The sequence below is a fragment of the Moschus berezovskii genome, chromosome 1 (assembly GCF_049115385.1).
Source record: "Moschus berezovskii isolate FMDL1 chromosome 1, NW_MosBer_1.0, whole genome shotgun sequence".
NCBI classification, from domain to species: domain Eukaryota; kingdom Metazoa; phylum Chordata; class Mammalia; order Artiodactyla; family Moschidae; genus Moschus; species Moschus berezovskii.
Genome location: NC_142460.1, coordinates 2,410,296 through 2,427,757, shown reverse-complemented (window position 1 = coordinate 2,427,757; position 17,462 = coordinate 2,410,296). Strand labels below are relative to the sequence as shown.

General features: G+C 59.5%; 1 protein-coding gene across 3 annotated transcripts; it reads left to right on the top strand.

The window, feature by feature from the left end:
- The first annotated feature begins 2,050 nt into the window (after window positions 1–2,050).
- Window positions 2,051–13,058, top strand: CFAP410 (cilia and flagella associated protein 410). 3 transcript variants are annotated; one of them, XM_088834772.1, is made up of 8 exons: window positions 2,051–2,138; window positions 3,079–3,085; window positions 4,061–4,079; window positions 5,418–5,464; window positions 7,990–8,219; window positions 8,401–8,572; window positions 9,688–9,781; window positions 11,845–13,058. In XM_088834772.1, exons 1-8 carry the CDS (start codon window positions 2,066–2,068, stop codon window positions 11,974–11,976), a joined length of 774 nt encoding a protein of 257 aa, XP_088690898.1. In that variant the 5' UTR covers window positions 2,051–2,065; the 3' UTR covers window positions 11,977–13,058. The 3 variants fall into 3 exon arrangements, with proteins under 3 accessions (XP_088690898.1, XP_055270973.2, XP_055270967.2); XM_055414998.2 differs by lacking the exon at window positions 3,079–3,085 and having other exon boundaries at window positions 2,063–2,276; window positions 9,691–9,781; XM_055414992.2 differs by lacking the exon at window positions 3,079–3,085 and having other exon boundaries at window positions 2,066–2,276.
- The last annotated feature ends 4,404 nt before the right edge of the window (window positions 13,059–17,462 follow it).

Below are 17,462 nucleotides of genomic sequence, written 5' to 3'. Positions count from 1 at the left end.
CTTCATGAGTCTTTCGGGGCCACCAGAGGGAGACATTCTGCAGCTAGCACTGAGCCAGCCATCCTTCACCAGCTGATCAGAGGAGCCCCCGTGTGGCCACACGGGCTAGTAAACCAGTGCAGGTGGCATGTGGGCCTGGGACACCTGTGCTCCAACTGGCCATGCTCTCTGCTCGAACCCCTCACACCAGTTCTACTCACTTAAGGCTGTTGCTGGGCCCACCCACTGTACAGCAGAACCCAGGCATGGATGAGGGGGCTCGGGCCAAGACTTGACTGATAAACCCTTCATAACACCACATGTCCCTGCAAAATACAGCACGTCGGACGAAATACAGGAAATGCAGCAGCTAAACTACTGTGGGGACGCTTTTCTCCTTTAGAATCCCCAGTATTGTCTCTATAATAAAAATAGCGGGGCCACAGCAAAACTCCACTCTCCCCCACTGAATCACGGCCCCTGGTTGTGCCAGGAGTCCCTCATACGGGCAAGTCCTCCACCAATCTCCAGGGCCCTGGGCTTCGGATATTGCCATGACACCCTGGCAAAGCCATCTCTGACCCTTGTCAAAGAAAAAAATTATCCTGACACTTGTTAAAAGGGTAAGGAAGACTTTATTCAAGACTATTGCACTTACAGACAGACCAGGCTCAACTCTAAATTCAACAAGGACTAGGGGAATTTACAGAAAAGGAGCAGTGAGGGGCCAGTGGATGGAAAGTTACTAGGAGACCAACCTAGAGAGCATATTAAAAAGCAGAGACTTTGCCAACAAAGGTCCGTCTAGTCAAGGCTATGGTTCCGCCAGTAGTCATGTATGGACGTGACAGTTGGACTATAAAGAAATCTGAGAGCTGAAGAACTGATGCTTTTGAACTGTGGTGTTGGAGACGACTCTTGAGAGTCCCTTGGACTGCAAGGAGAGCCAACCAGTCCATCCTAAAGGAAATCAGTCCTGAATGTTCATTGGAAGGACTGATGTTGAAGCTGAACCTCCAATACTTTGGCCACCTGATGTGAAGAGCTGACTCATTGAAAAAGACCCTGATGCTGGGAAAGATTGAGGGCAAGAGGAGAAGGGGACAACAGAGGATGAGATGGTTGGATGGTATCACCGAATCAATGGACATGAGTTTGAGTAAACTCCTGTTGGTGATGGACAGGGAGGTCTGGCGTGCTGCAGTCCATGGGGTCGCAAAGAGTCAGATACGACTGAGCTACTGAACTGAACTGAACTGAGGAGACATCAAGGGCGGAGGATCTTAAAACGACAGGCCAAGAATATTAGATACCACTTGTGAGGGAGGGAAGAGGAACAAAATCAGACAATGCGGGTGCGCAGAGATCAGGGTGGGGGTGAGAACAGGATCTTTGCTGAGACTGGGCTGGACAGGCCAAACACAGGAGCAGGGTCCGAGGGGAGGCTGAGTTTGGTCTTGTCACCTCTGAGGTCTGAGATCTCGGACACCTGTCTTAATGTACTTTGCAGCCCAAGCAACCCTTTGATTTCTAAAATGTCTACTTGTGAGGTCTCTGTTACCTTTGGCACCTGCCTTCTTTCCTTAAACGCTGAGAGGGAGGGGAATCAGCGCAGCCCTAGAACTCTTCTAGACTTCTCGTTTCAACACTTCAAATCTTCTTAATTCAAGGCAGTTAAGAGAGTTGGTGATGGACTGGGAGGCCTGGCATGCTGCGGTTGATGGGGTCGCAAAGAGTCGGACACAACTGAGCGACTGAACTGAACCGAAAGAGACCATCACTTCTAACTCACCAGCCTCGGGGCCAGGACTGGGGCCCGGGGTTGGAGTTCGGGGTTCCGGGTGAGGATGGGGGCCTCGCTTAGGATTTAGGCCTCGGGTGAGGTCTCTCGTAGCCGACTGGCGCCTCCAATCCGGTCGCCGCAGAGCTACGTCAGAGCCCTGCGTCACCACCACTGCGCAAGCGCAGATCGGGGCCAGCGGCTCCAGGGGCTGGTCGGAGCAGGTGGGGGCGGAGCCAAGACGCGAGGCGGAAGCCCAAGCGGCCCCACTGCCCTCGCGCCGGCCCGTCCCCTCACAGGGAGCCAATGGGCTCTCAGGACGCGCACCTAACGACGCGGGCCCCGCCCCTTGGAGACGCGCGCCGGCCTGGCCAACACCGCCGAGGTAGCGAAAGGTTTGAGACCTCTGCGGGGGTCTGGGGTGCCGGCGGCTCGCCGCCATGAAGCTGACGCGGAAGATGGTCCTGTCCCGGGCCAAGGCCTCGGAGCTTCACAGCGTGAGGAAGCTCAACTGCTGGTGAGGGCCAGGGGCCAAAGCCCGTCCCCACGCTTCCTCCCCGCTGCCCGGCAACCCTTCCCCGGACCCCCGCCCTGGGGCAGGGCTGGGAAGAGCTTTCTAGGAATGGAGACCCCTGTCCAGAACCTTCGCCCTGGAGCGGGGACCCCTGCCCGCCACCTCTTCTTTGGAGCGGGGCCTGCAAGGGCCTGCGAACGATGCAGAGGGGTTCGGAATCTACGGGGGGCACCTGGGCCTCACCTTCCTGGCCCATGTCTGGTCCACCCAGCCCCTGGGAGGTGTTGCCTAAGCTCAGGGGGCTTTTGGCAAAAGCATTCCAGAATTTTCATCCCTCCTGACCGGTGTGTTTCACACACAGCTCCAAACCTGCCCTCCTTGCCCAGGCCAATTACAGTTCCCTTGAAGACTGGCTCTTGTGCTTCTAGATGGCTGTGGTGGGGCAGACAGTTATCTGTGGAGAGGTGTCTTTTCTGAAATTGCCAGCAGAACTGGGAGCCAAGCCTGCTGATGAGATGGGAGATCAAGGTGGTTAACACACTTTCTAGGGCAAAGAAAGGAAACTGAGACTCCAAAGTGATGCTTCAGTAAACACTGTTGTAATTGAGCCCTGGGTGGGGATACGTTTTCCCCAGGGGACTCACTGTCTAGGAGGTAATGGTTAGAGATACAGGTGCGGTGGGGTCAGTGCAGCCTCAAAGACAGGGCGGTCAGGGCTAGCTGAGCCAAGGAAGGACCAGGAGTGCTCCTGGAACTCCTGAAAGGTCTGCCCGTGTTCACTGGGGACTCCAAGCAGGGCTCCGAGCGCCTCCGTGCCCTGGACAGTTCAGGTGGCACTCAGCCAGAAGCAGACGATCCTCCTGCTGGTGTCAGGCAGATTGACTGCAGTGAGATTTGTCTGCTCATTAAAAGCCTTTCTCTTTGCCCCGCACATCTGGTATTTTGGCCACAGCATTCCTGTCATTTGTTTTCAACAATGCATGCCTTTGTTCTGCATGAGCTGTCAGCCTTCCCCTCAGGAGGGAGGCACAACGACCCCATTTCAGGCTTTCTGAAGTGTGTTTCATAAGTCATAAGTTCAGCCTTTGAACTTGTCCTGTTACAAAGACTCCCTTGTTTATGTATGTTAGTCAGGGAATTATCTCTGGGCACAGGAGCCTTGAGAATGAGTAAATCTTTGTGTCCTTCAGACGGGGCAGCCTCTGCCACTGCTTATTCTGAAGAGCAGCCACCAGCATCAAGTCGTTTTGTCCAAAATCAACCAGGAAATGATTTTAGGCACCTTTGTCAGCTATCTGGGAAAGTTTTCTTTTACTTTGTCGTTGAAATCATAGACCTTTTTTTTTTTTTCTCACATACAGATTGTTTTTTAAAAACTCAGGTATTTAATTTTGGGCTGCGCTGGGCCTTTGTTGCTACATACATGCTTTTTCTCTAGTTGTGGCAAACAGGGGCTGTACTCTAGTTGCAGTACGTGGGCTTTTCTTATCGCGGTGGCTTCACTTGTTGCGGAGCATGGGCCGTAGGCGCATGGGCTGCAGCTCACGGGCTCTAGAGCACAGGCTCTGTAGTTGTGGAGCACAAGCTTAGTTACATGTGGAATCTTCCCAGACCAGGGATGCAACCCATGTCACCTGCACTGGCAGGCGAATTCTTATCCACTGTACCACCAGGGGAGTCCAAAGTCATAGAATTTTAAAGTTGGTAGACATTTGTCATTAATTTTATTTTAGTTTTTTTATTCAGCTTTGACAAACTAAAAGTGCATATGTCTTTTCTCTCCCCAGGGGCAGCCGTCTCACTGATGTAAGTGCCATGCTGGTCATCTCCAAATGGTCCCTGATCCCTGGGAGGATGGTTAAGTGGACAGACCCACACCCATCCCATCCAGGCCCCCATCCATTTGTTGCTTTAGCAGCTTTAGTAAGGAAGAACCACTTGTGAAAAGAAGTTTTGTAGCCCCAAGTTAATTCCAAAGTCCCTTCACACATCCTCCTGCAGATGAGAAGCAGGCCTCATGGAGGAGGGGGCTGATCCAGGATGCAGACCTCTCCTACCTGAGGAAGGGCCCCATGGGCTTGGTTGACTTTAAGGAGCAGTGCACTTGGCTTGGGGGAGGGGGTCTTTTTAAAAATTTGTTAATAGGTTCTTGGACTTCATGTCCCTAAGGAGGTTCCTCACTTCAGCCCCTTCCCTGGTCAGATCTACCTTTACCCCCTATTCCGTGGCAGGAAGAGATGAGGGCTGGGCAGCAGCAGAGAGAGGAGCTGGGAGGAGCTGAGTGTCTGTGACTTGGTTTCTTCCCAACTCCACCCCCTCCCACCCCCAAGGCCTAGGACGAATGTCTCCAGCTCACACAGAGTGGGGTGCCCAGCAGTTGGTTCTTATCGACTTCTGTTTTGGAACTTGAACTGTACCTATCCTGAAAAGCAAAGTGGGACATGCTGAGTGTCGGAGCCTTCCAGAAAAGCCTGTTGCGCCTGATTCTGTAGCAGCAAAAACAAAGCAAAACACTACGATAATAGACAACAGATCCAGTGCAAATGTGAAGCATTCTGAGCAGACAGCTTGGTGTCAGGAGCCCCCTCTGGCCCCTTGCCCGCTGTCTGGCGGACAGACACATACGTATTCGGGGCTTCACTGCTCGTCAGCCTTGCAGGTTACGGGTCTTCATGGACCAGCTTGTGCCCCACTGCCCCTTTCCCCTAAGTCACTGTTAACGTGTTCTCAGGTCTAGTTTTGAGCCTGTCTCTGTATCAGAATGGTTCTAATGTCAAGAAGGGGTTTCTGTCCTTTCCTTGGATGTCAGGGACAGTAGGGAGAAAGGCTCTCTGTCCATTGAGGTCTCCTCACTGAGGTCCTTTGAGGATATCTACAATTAGAAATGCCCCATCTTGATGGCTGGCAGCGTTTGGTGGTAATAATGCTGGTTCGTGTTGCAGAGAGGGTGCCATCTCTCCATCAGGCAGAGGGGAGCGGGCTGCAAAGCCCTGCGTGTTCCTAGTTGGGAGGGGGAGGCTCCTCTGCTTGGGCCTTTGTCAGGGTGGGCAGCAGCTCCCCCTGGGTTCTTTTGGCTGCTGGAGAGGTGTGATGTCACATACAAGTATCCTGTGATGTTTGCAGTCACGTTCTTTTCCTTCATAGATCTCCATATGCCGGGAAATGCCCAGCCTGGAAGTGATCACCCTCAGGTACCAAACCCCGGCTGGCCACCCCTCCTAAGTCACCGGGGCTGGAAGATGAGAGTGTCCAGATCCCTCCCGTGGGCTGGTCAATAACCTGAATAACTGATTATCCTTTGATAACTCCCAACCGTGGTCTGGGATGGCTGCTTCTGCAGGCCACACCAAGGTGGCACCAGGGCTTGGCCACTCCTGAGCTCCTCCTCCTTCCTGGAGGGCACCCAGGCCTCCCCCTGAGCTTGCCCCGCCCGTCCCGGGGTCATGGGGTGCCACCCCAGTGTGGCTGTGTCTGTCCCAGCGCTCCCAGTCCCAGCCTTGTCTCTGTCCTGGATCCGTCAGTGCCCGGAGCTCTGCCAGCTCCCCTGCGCCGCATGCTCTGTCCTTGATAATGGTTACTTTTCCAGGGTCATACACCTTTTAACAGAGTAAGGAAACCAAATGCTGCCTCTGGGGCTTGGGGCTCCGGTCTCTGGGTGGGGTGGGGGCATTGAGAAGGTGAGGGAAGGAGGAAAGCTCTCCCCACCTGAACTCTGACCCACCCACTCTGGGTCTGGGGCAGAGGCTGCCCCTGCAGATGCTGGAGTGCTTTCTGCAGGTCCCTGCATGTAAACCTGGTGGAGATTGAAGCGCTGCAATGAAGGCTAACTCCTTGCTTGGCAGCTCGGAAGGTCTCGGGACTTGCCCTGTGTGTGGGGTCGTGTGGGGTCGCAGGCTCTGGGTCCCGTGCAGGTCCTGAGACTTACCTTCCTCGTCACACTGGCCACCCTGTCCTTCCTGAGACCCCGCTTGTTCTTTGTGCCTTCGGAGGGCGCCCTGGGTGCCTTCTGCCACCCACCTTGTGCTCACCCGCCCCAGCCCTAACCCGACAGGCTGGGGCTGGCACCTGCTTTCAGGATGAAGGGATGAATGAAGCAGTGGGCCCGGAGCCCCTCTCCCTGCCTGGGCCCAACTCAGCCCTTGTGCCTCAGCTCCCCCAGCTGTAAGACGGTGACTATTGAGCTGTCGAGGTGGGGGGTGAGGAGAAGTGGATGCAGAGGGGATGACGGAGCAGCCGGTGTGTGCAAGCACCTGGCGTCTGCTGTCACTTACCTGTCATGATTGTCAGTGAAGCTGACAGTCAGGGGGATGTGCGCCTAGAAGGCCTTACCTGACAAAAAAGGCCTTACTTTTCATTCCCCAAATAGTAGGAAACTTGGAGCAGGTGTGGACTTAACCCCGGCTCTGCCGAGCGCTATCTGAGGGCTCTGGGGAAAGTCCCCAGCCTCTGAGCCCAAGGTCTGAAGGGGGACAGTGCCTGGGGCTGTGGCCTGGACTCCTAGCTTTTCTGGAGCTGGGGGGCCCCGTGTCTAAGCCGCCGGCCCCAGGCCACTGGGCGGCAGTCCTGTGCAGTGACATCGTTTTGGTTTGGCACTGAGGTGCCTGTGGGTGGGAAGGCTTAGTCGGGTCTGGCTACTCTAATGGGATTTCACAGGCATTTGTCCCTCATAGTTCAGAGGCCATAAGTCCAAGACCAGTGTCTGGTGAGGGTGCCCTGTGTCCTCGCCTGGCGGCTGGTTCAGACAGCTCTAGGGGTCTGTTTCATAAGGGCACTGGTGCCACTCATGGGGCCCCCGCCTCCTCACACCACTGCAGTGGGGGTCAGGATCTCAATGTGTGGATCTGGGGACACAGTCGGTCTGTCGCAACAGCAGGCATAGCCCAGTAGTCAAGGAGGGGTCTCTCGGCCCCTGCCGGCTCAAGCCCTCAACCTCAAGCCTCCACCACGAAGGCCTGTGTGGCTCCCCCACCGCGAGGATCCCAGAGTTTGGGTTCACTTGTGCCGAGACGGTGGCACCCTTGTCCTGCTGCTTCAGTGACAGTGTCGGGTGTGGTGGGAGTGACCCTCGGGGCAAGTGAGCACGTCCCTGCCCAGTGCAGCCCAGCATCCAGCTGAGAGTGGTCCAGACAGTCTGGCAGGATGGGGAGGTTCCCCATGGCCTGAGGCTTATGGTCAGCCACCCCCATCAAACTGAGCCTGTATTAATGGCTGGTCCATCTGGGTGTGCAGGAGGTGATCCTACTCTGTCAGCTCAAACCTGCAGGTCCCTGCCTGGTGTCTGGGTGATTTCCGCTTTCTGGTTCGCTCAGTTTAATTCTGTAGTTAATTCTTCTGTGAACATGGGGTTTGGAAGTTCAGTGCTAAGGTCTTGGTCGTGTGGGGCTTGAGTGGGCTTGCTTAGGTTCACCGTGGGTTTTCCTGGCTACTGCCCATTTTGGGCTCACTGGTGTGTCCCATGGAGTCCTCAGTCCCCTGTCCTGTCGGGGGGAGGGCTCCTACCCCAACTTGGACTCCCACCCTGACATGGACTCATCGAGGCCTCAACAGAGTAGAAGCTGCCGCTCCCACTGCAGCTGGAGGGTGAAGCTTTCTCTTGGGCCTGGGGGCTCCCTTGCCCTCCACCCTAAGGCGAGGGCAGGTGGGCACCGGCCGGCAACGCTCATCTGCATGGTGGGGTAGGGGCCCCGGGCCGGCGCTGATGGCCATGTCCACGCAGCGTCAACAGCATCTCCAGCCTGGAGCCCGTGAGCCGCTGCCGGCAGCTGAGCGAGCTGTACCTGCGCAAGAACCGCATCCCCAGCCTGGCGGAGCTCATCCACCTGAAGGGCCTCCCGCGCCTGCGGGTGCTCTGGCTGGCCGAGAACCCCTGCTGTGGCGCCTGCCCCCACCTCTACCGCATGACCGTCCTGCGCACCCTGCCACAGCTGCAGAAGCTGGACAACCAGGGTGGGTGCCCTTACATCCCCCCGCCCCATCACAGGTGCCCGAGACACCAGCCTCCTGAGGGCTGAGCCACCTCTCCAAAGGGGACTGTGCTGAGCCGAGGGGACAGCCAGGCTGGGCTGGGTGGGCTCATGTGCAGTGAGGCCACTGATGCTTCTGCACTGCCCTCCCCCCCGCCCCCCAGCTGTGACAGAGGAAGAGGTATCCCGGGCGCTGATGGAGGGAGAGGAGGTCATGGCCCCCAGCAGAGAGGGCTTGGGGAGCAGCCCACCCGAGCTGTCCTACACCCTGAGTGCTGTGGACGCCGCCACTAAGACGACACAGGATCCTCTGAGCCTCGGCGAAGGGGAGGCCAGGTGTGGCCCTTGGGCCTCCCCAGCCCTCCCACAACTGCACTTCTGGGACTGGGGGTGGGGTGTGTGTGTGCTTGTTTCTGGTCTGGCTCTGGGCCCCAGCCAGGTGTCAGCTGCATGGCTGAGAGAAGGCCCAGGGCAGGGAGCTCGTGCCAAGTGCAAGACCAGCCCTCCTGGGAGGCAGTGGACTTGGGCGGTGAGCTGGTAGAGGTATGGGGCTGGCTGCCCAGGAGGGAAGCCCTGTGACCCTGGCCACCCAAACCACTGGTCAGGAGTCCTGGGGATGGCAGGGCATGCAGGCTGAGGAAGGGCCCTTTCTACCCACAGGGTACCTCAGCTGATGGATGTTTGTGGGCAGAAACTGGATGTGGGGGAACATGGTGGAGACCATTGTTCTCAGTGGGGCCCAGGCCAGGCATCCACTCGCAAATGAGGGCCACCTGCTGGCTGTCCTGCAGCGTGGCAGGAGGGCACATAGCTCTCCCTCATCATGGCAGGAGGGCACGTGGCTGTCCCGCAGCGTGGCCGGAGGGCACGTGACTGTCCCACAGCGTGGCCGGATGTCGCGTGGCTGTCCCATGGCGTGGCAGGAGGGCGCGTGGCTGTCCCGCGGAGTGGCAGGAGGACACTGGCTCTCCCGCGGCGTGGCCGGAGGGCACTGGCTCTCCCACGGCGTGGCCGGAGGGCACGTGGATGCCCTGTGGCGTGGCCGGAGGGCACGTGGCTGCCCCGCGGCGTGGCAGGAGGGCACTGGCTGTCCCACGGCGTGGCAGGAGGGCGTATGGCTGTTGCCTGGCCTGGGCAGCTGCAAGCCCCCCTTCATGTCCGGGGCTCACATGTCGTGTGTGTTAGTGCCCCATCCTGTGTGAGCTCCAGGGGGAGGGTGGTGACCCCAGGGCTGAGAGAAGTCGTGCTGCCCCACCCCCCTGTCCACTGCTCCCAACCCCCAGAAGCAGAGTCTGGAGGGGCTGTTTCCCTGCAGATGGGAAGGGTCCATTTTCAGGAGTCTTTTCCTTCCTGGGCCCTGGAGCACCGGGCCCGGACCCACAGACATGTGGACAGTGAGGGCTGGGCTCCAGTCGCCTAGGCCTCACGCCCCGCTGTCATCGTCCTGCCAGCAGCGACCAGGGGCAGCTTGGCCTGAAGCCCACCTCCCGGGACCGGTTTCCTCCGTTCTTGCAGCAGGAGGCCGCAAGCAGTCGCACGAGCAGGGTGAGTGTGATGAGGCCACCTGGTCAGAGGTGGCCCTGGTTCCCCCTCTCTAGAGTGTGGATACTGGGGGCTGAGAGCTGAGGGACTGGGCTGGAGACACTACAGTGAAGCGCAAAGCCAGGTCCCAGGGGGCGGGAAGCCTGCCATCTGGGTCCAATGTCTGCATCCAGATCTAAGCTGGTCGGACATGGCAAGCAGAGAGGGGTGCCTGTGTGGGCGGTGTGGTCCCCAGCACAGGGGGCTATGCCAAGGGTCCTGGGGTGTGAAAGTGCTCCACCCAGAGAGGTTGCTGCTTGGGAAGAGCCCTCGTGCCTGCTGTCGGAAGTGGGGATGCTCCAGCTGGGGCAGGGGCGGGGTGGTGTCCCTCTGCGTGGACCACGCGGCAAGCCCCCAGGCTCCACAGGCTTCACTGTGAGGATCACGGGTGTTGGCTGAACGTAGGTCATGTGGGTGGCGGGGGTACATCGGTGAAGACCAGCTCCCTCCAGGGTCTCCTCCATCTGCTGCTTGAGTCACTGTGGCTTGTTCCTGGCCTGGTCCCTGCTCACGGGCCACCATGCCCCCAAAAGGCGGAGCCATTTCTCCCTGAGTCCTCTGGCCAGCACAGCCACTTCCCTGTGTACCCCTTCCTGCCAGCAGGTTCGGAGTCATCCCCTGACCTGGTCTTTGGCAGGGAGAACTTGGAGGGGACCTCGCTACCCGGGCACGGGGGGAGGGGCTGTCCAAACAGGACTGGGGTCTGTGGGGGTCTCTGGGACCCCCAGCACCTGCTCCAGCCCCTGCTCAGCCTGACCCATGCCATAGGGTGCTGTGACCTCCCTGTGGGCTCACAAAGGCTGGCGCCCCGTCCAATCAGGGCTGCCCATAGCCACAGCAGGGCCTCCCTCACCCATTTGTGCAGCGATGACTTGAAAGGGGCGCAGAGTTCACTGGAGGTACAGAGGTGGACACACTGAGGCCCCGTCCCCACCAGAAGGCGTCCCCCAGGGCTGTGGTGGGTGTGACGGCGGGCCGAAGGCCGGTCCAGAGAGCAGTCAGTGGGCCTGTGGCCACTCTCCCTCACCTGGCCCCGCCCCAGTGGGCCACTGTCCCCTGGGACCACAGCCTGCTCTTCTGTGAGGTGGCTGTGTGGGACAGCTCCAGGTCCCTGCACACACCTTCCACATGTTTCAGGAGGAGCCCAAAGTGTGTACTGTCGCCGGTTGCAGGTCTGCCCAGTGGCTGGGCTAAGGCCAGGAGCTCCCCACCCCACCCCCATGGCAGGGCCTCTGCCGAGGAGAGTGGACCAGGGACTGAAGGTACTGGTTCAGCTCCGTGCCTGCCACAGATACATACAAAAGACTGTCACACCTGCTCAAACAGAATACTTTCTCTGAAAGCAGAGGACAGAAGGGTCTGGCCCTGCTTCCAGGGCTCCCTGTGGTCACCCAGGCTGGGTGGCCCTGTGGCATCCAGCCCCCCCACAAGCTTCTGAGTGAGGGTGCTGGTGGTCAGGCAGACCTGGGGACACGGGGAGCTAGCGAGATTTGAGGGAGCAGGAGCCTTAGGGCATTGCAGAGGCCAGGGGCCAGCATCCCAAGCGTGTCCACATGGGCCACGTGCTCTGGCTTATGGCCATCCCTCCAGTCATCCCGCAGGAAGGATCAGCTCAAATAGCCCCTTCGTGTAAAATCCTTCCCAGGTATTCCCAGTAGAAGTGGCGTTTCCCTGCTCTAATGCAGATGGGGCCCAAATGTGGTCATGTGGACACGTGTGCGTCACACACTAGGCCCATGTGCATTTCAGCACCTGCTTCTGGTCTCTGCTCCATCCCTGACCAGCTGTGTGATGAGGGCCCGTTACTCAGCTTCTCTGGGCCTCCGGGCTGTGAGCAGCAGGGGAGTCAGTTCGTAGGAAGTCCCTGCAGGCGGCGAGCGCTGTACCCCAGCCACAGCGACGGCTTCCATCCGCCCGGGTCTGTCTGGAAGGCTGCCCCCTGAAGGCTGTGCTCCGGTGATGTGTGTGGTGTGGGTGGCCCAGCGTCACAGGCGTGGCACTCAGGCAGTGACTCTCTGTGTCCCCAGAACAACATCCTGACGGCCATCCTGATGCTGCTGCGAGAGTTGGACATGGAGGGACTGGAGGCGGTCCACCAGACCGTGGTCAGCCGGCTCCAGGCCCTGCACAAGCAGGAGTTGCAGGAGGACATGGAGTGACCCCAAGTCAGCGGGACCCCGCGCTGAAGCCCAGTGTCTTCCCGAACCTGGGAAGGGGGCTCCCAGACGCAGCCTCTACTGGAGAACCCCAGGCTGTGCCCAGGCACAGGGCTGCATCCCTGGGAAGCGGGACTCTTGTTGCAGATGGCACCTGGCAGGGACAGAGGGTCTGCTGGGCAGACCGCCCTGTGCCCTCTGCTGGGAGGGTCGTGGCTGGGTGCCTTCTGTCTCCCAGGACCACCTTCGTGTGGCTCCTCTTGAGGGTGGGCTTTGCAGCTGTCCTCCTAATAAAGGCTTTCCCGAAGTCTGGCGTGGGAGCATGCGTGTCCTCCGCGACACGTGCGCTCCTGTTAAGGCGAGGTTGTTGCTCATGTGTTTTCTGCATGCCACTTGTGACTCGGTCACGGGATGGATTTCTGTCAACCGCAGAGAACTTCCAGAATGAAGGCAGCCATAGGGACAGGCTGCCTGCCGCCTCCAGGACATTCTGTCTGCAGGGCACTTTGTGTCCCTTGTCGAGAGTCCCACACGACGCAGGGGTCTGTGCCACCCCTGCATGAGGGGACTGGACGACAGGGACCCAGTCAGAAGCAACAGCTGCATGGGAGGGGACAGCTTCTGGAAATCATGCCTTAGGTTTTCTTCCGTTGGGAAGCGTTGCTGGCGGGGAAGCTGTAGTCCCAGGGGCTGTCCTGGGGCCACAGTGTAGTGGGAGGAGGGGCCGTCTGAGCCTTTAGGGAGCGCCTGCCTGTTCTTGCTGGGGTGGAAGTGGCAGGCACTGGCGTCCAGTGGGAGCTGAGGGTGCACAGACCCAAGGCGGGCTGGCTGCGCACCTGGAAGACCCCTGACTCCGGGAAGAGGGAGCTGCACCCACTGAGGCTCGTCTCCCCTGGGAGCCCCGGGGAAGGCGTGGTTCATCTGTGGGACCCCTGTAGTTCTCAGGGCAGGGGTGGGCTCTGGCCTTGGGAAGCGGGGACTCGCCACGTGGGGGCATCCAGAGCGGATGGCCTCTGCTGTGCACGTGCCTTCTCTTGTAATTATGAGATGGACGCTCCCAATAAAGTCCATCCTGGTGAGAACAAGCTGGGTGTGTTTGCGTGATATTAACACCCTCCCTCTCCCCACCCGCCGGGCACCACTCACACCCACCACCCCAGCCTCGCAACCTGGTGCACCTCAGTCTGGGACGCTTGACTTGCATGCTGGTTGGAATGAATACCCACCTCAGCCCCTTGACTCCTCATCACCCCCACATCCCACCTTCTCCGAGAGCCTAGTCAGGGCCTCCCGACAACTCGCTGGGCCCCACTCACAGTCACCTGCTACTCAGTGCCCTTTTGAAGCCCTCAGGCTGGACTGAGGACAGCGCTTCTACCCCTGGCCAGGATCCCAGGCATCCGATCTGTAATGTTCATGTCACAGCCCCTACTCTGAGCTTGTCCCCAGGTGACGCTGAGAGCAGGGTTTCTGAGCAAAGCAGGTGTTGGCATTATACCCTGTGTGTGTGTCCTGCTGGTCCCAGTTATGGAGGGGAGGGCTGAGACCCAAGAGGACACATTGTTCATCTGAAGTGTTCGTCACTGTCGCCGGAGGCCAGCCATGCGCCACGCGCTCCCTGTGAGCTGCTGCGCAGGAACAAGGGCGGTCGCTATCTCAGACCCCACCTCGGGGTCCACCGAGCCAGTTGCCAGCATGCTGCATGGAGGGCCCAACACATCTGGCAGGACAAGTGGGGTCTAGGCCTGACCTGGCTGTGGCACTGACTGGGCCAGGCCACAGTGCAGCCAGAGCCAGGGGATGGCTGATGTCCCCCGACCAGAGCCTCCGACCAGGATGTGGAGGCGACATCCTATCTCAGACTTCCAGGTGGGTGGGGACTCCGAGAGCCCCTACAGCTAAATTTTGAGCTGCAGCCCCTCCCTCTGCCCTGCTCCACCCCAACATTGAGTCAGGAGGGGAGCTCTGAGCTCTGGGGAGACACTCTGGGTGCCCTCTGATCGTGTTGACTGGGGGCACCTTCCAGAAGAAGCAGGAGGGAACAAGCCTTCCAGGGGCCACTGACCCACCATGCCCCCCAAGCCCAGGGCTGCCCTGTTTGCAGGAGGATGCTGGGCCACCCTCTGATAGTCATCCCCTGGGGCAGCACTCACGGATGCCTCCGTCCCTGAGCCCGTGGGACACTCACAGTTCCCCCATCAAACCGTCTGGGAAACCAGACGAGAAGCAAGGGGTCCTGGTGCCAACATCCTCCCAAAACCGTGGTTCTCCAGGGCACTGTGAACGGACACGGGCTCCAGGGTCTTCCTGGGAAGCCTGTGGTTCCAAAGGGACCCGCCAAAGCCTGGGAGGACCTGGATATGGCGTGCAGGCAAGATGCGCCCATGGCACTCACCAGATCTTCTCAGGCCAAGAAGAGTGCCAGCCCAGCTGGGAGTGGCAGTGCACGGTGGCCCGGTTGAGTGATGCCAACGGTACTGCCAGTATGAGAGTTGTGCCTGGCCTGCGCTCCTGTGGCCTCTCAGCCAGGGCACATGGGCACGTGGAACCCCGAGCTGGGTCCCCACTCTGCCGTCACCGACCTGAGAGTCTTCATGCTTGTTCAACAAGGGGCCTGCTCCCTGCGAAGTCGGTGTCTTTCTGCTTCTGCAGGATTGCCGCTTTTGACATTAGGAAAAAGCACTGTTTCTGCATAAAGACAAAGCTGCCCATCACAGCATCAGGCGAGAGAGGTGGGCGGCCACGGCTGGGCCTGAGGAGCCCCACAGATACCCCTCCCCACCCTCGGGGGACTGGTGGGAGGGGCAGGGTTGAAGAGACAAACCGATGAACCTTAGCCAGGCCAGGGGTGTAGTGTCTGCATCAACACTTCCTCAGGACGTCAACAAGCAGGAAAGCCAAGAGTGTCACTCACCGTCCCCACACACCCAGTGGGCGGGACTGCTGACAGATGCAGACCCCGACAGGTGGCCCCCCAACTCGACCATCGGACTGAGACAGACACTCTGCCTGTGGCCTTGATGTCCCCCGGCCGGACTCCCGGGTCTGCAACAGAGTCTGAGGGCCTCCCTCGCCCCCTGCACTTAGGCCCTCAGGGGGGGCCCCTCCCAAGGCCCAGTCGGAGTGCACCTGCGCAGAAGCCTCTGGAACGACCAGCCAGAAACACTCTCCAGCACCTGCTGAGACTGCCGCCGGCAGAATTACAGAGAAGGGCTCTAGTTAAACCTGTTGCACAAACGTCTGCTTCGGTGGATGCTGTTCAAAGTTCTATCACCCCCACGAGAATGACTTATGGGCTGCCTTCCTTGGAAGCCTTGTGGAAATCGCAGGGTTTGGTAGGGCCTGGAATAATAGTCTTCACATCGTAAGAAAGAGCTCGAGAACGTTGAGACAGAAAAACGATGCACTTGTGGTCACATGCGTCCCAGAGCCTTTCCTGGCTGCTTCCCTGGTGGGCACCAGGCTCAGGGAGGGGGCGTGGCTTGTGGAGAGCTGCCCTGGCCTGGGGGCAGCTGTCAGTGTTGAGAGGGGCTCTGGGTTCAAACACTCCCCTCCCTTCCCAGCGGGGTAGCCCTAGACCAAGGGGGCTGAGCAGGAGTTGTGGGCACCGGCGGTTCAGGCTGCTTCCTAAGGCGGGTAGAGTGATTGCCCCTGCTCTCTGGACCATGTGCACACCTGCCCAGCACCCCTGTGTGCAGCAGACCTCACTCAGCCCCTTCCAGGCCCCTCCTCAGCCTCAGGCAGCCAGAGGGTGATGTGTGACCTCTGGTTCACCCTGCTCCTGGGCTGTGTCCCCTGCGGTGTGTCCTTGGCCGTACACACCACCCCACCCTGTTCTGAGAAATTGCAGCACACACACTCCTCTGCAAGTGAGGCCCATGCTTGTTGTCTGGGGGAGGGGCGGGATTCTCAGGTGCCCCAAGGTCCTGACCCCTGGTGTGTCCACCAGACAAGACCCCACCCTAAGTGGGAGGGCAATCTGAGTGTGGATATGCTGCCTTATATGGCCAAGGTGAAGAGGTTCACAGATGTAGTGAAGGCCCTCATCAGGTGACTTCCTTAATGAAAGGGAGTGTCCTGGTGGGCTTGCCCTAATCAGGTGACCTCAGTCCCCTTGACAGGCATCCTCAGATCAGGGCTTAGGAGGCTGTGGTCCCTCCCTCCCTGAGCTCAGGAGCTGCAAGCACTGGAATTCTGTCAACAGGCAGCTCACTGAGGTCCTGGTGAGAACATACCTGGCCAAACAGGGAGGCCCCTTGGCTTGGGGAGCCCAGGCAGGCGGGTGATGGGAGGAGCAGGGCAGCGGTTGGGCCAGACCCCTAGGCTCTCCTGCAGGTGCTGCAGCCTCACCCTCAGCGTCCCGGCTGCAGGTCAGCTGGCTGGTGGCACCGCTGACGTCCTTCAGACTGGGAGGCCGCTCCCTATGTGCCCCGCACTGGCATGCCCCAAGGAGGGAGGCTGAGCGGCTCCAAGGAGGCAGGTGGCAGGCCTGGAGGATATGTCCTAGCTGGCAGAGGCCAGCATGGGGCAGGGTCCTCCCTTGCTGCTGAGGCAACTGCTGCCTGCCAGGACGCCACGCTGGCCCAAGCACTGCCAAGTGCTGGCCTCACCCGCGCCCAGCTCCCCTTGACCCCTGCAGTGATAGGGGCCGGGCCATCCCAGGACACCCAGTGCCCAGCCTGGAGAAGCGAGAAAGAGCCTGTGAGGCCAATATTCCAGGGTTTTACCAACATCTGAAGACTGCACATTTAAGCAAAACCAACCCAAAAACCCTGGAAAAAGCCAGGGTCTGTGGGGACGTGAAAAAACCAGAGAAGGTGGGCCCCAGCCTCGGCTTTAGAGCCGGTCAGCCAGTCAAGACCTGACCGGGAGGGCCCCCAACCCGGGGACCCCCAATTGGGCCTGTGGACCCTCCGAGGTCGGGGCGTCCCCAGGAAACCTCATCTGACCTCTGTGGGTGCCAAGGGCAAGAGTGCAGGCGGAGCAGCCCTGGACGGAGTGCCCAGGTGACCACTATGGAAACATGGATGGGCAGCCTGCTCAGAGATGACAGGGACCGACCAAGCACAGCCGTGTGGTCCACATCCTGCTTGTCCTCCTCTAGGCGCCTGGGTGCCAGCATCTGCTGTGGAGCCAGGCGCTACCGCAAGTCAGGGACTGCCAGGGGTCAGCCCACCCGTAGCCCCCAGTGGTGACAAGTGTCTAGCTGCCTGTGTCTCCTGGGTGGTCCCTCCCACCACCACCTGTCCCAGGGTCCTTGGCTCTGCTTCTGAGATCCCAGCCCAGGCAGAGTCTGGGGAACGTTCCAGGTCAGACTCACAAGTCCTCCCAAGACTGCCATGGGGGTCAGGTCACCACACAGACAGGGGTGAGGGGCTGTTGGTCCAGGGAAGGGGTGTGGCCCCAGAGGACGCATGTCCCTGAGACAGCCTCAGCCCAGGGGCCAAAGGAGGACCCCAGGCTCATGCGTACAGGTGGGGGGATGACCA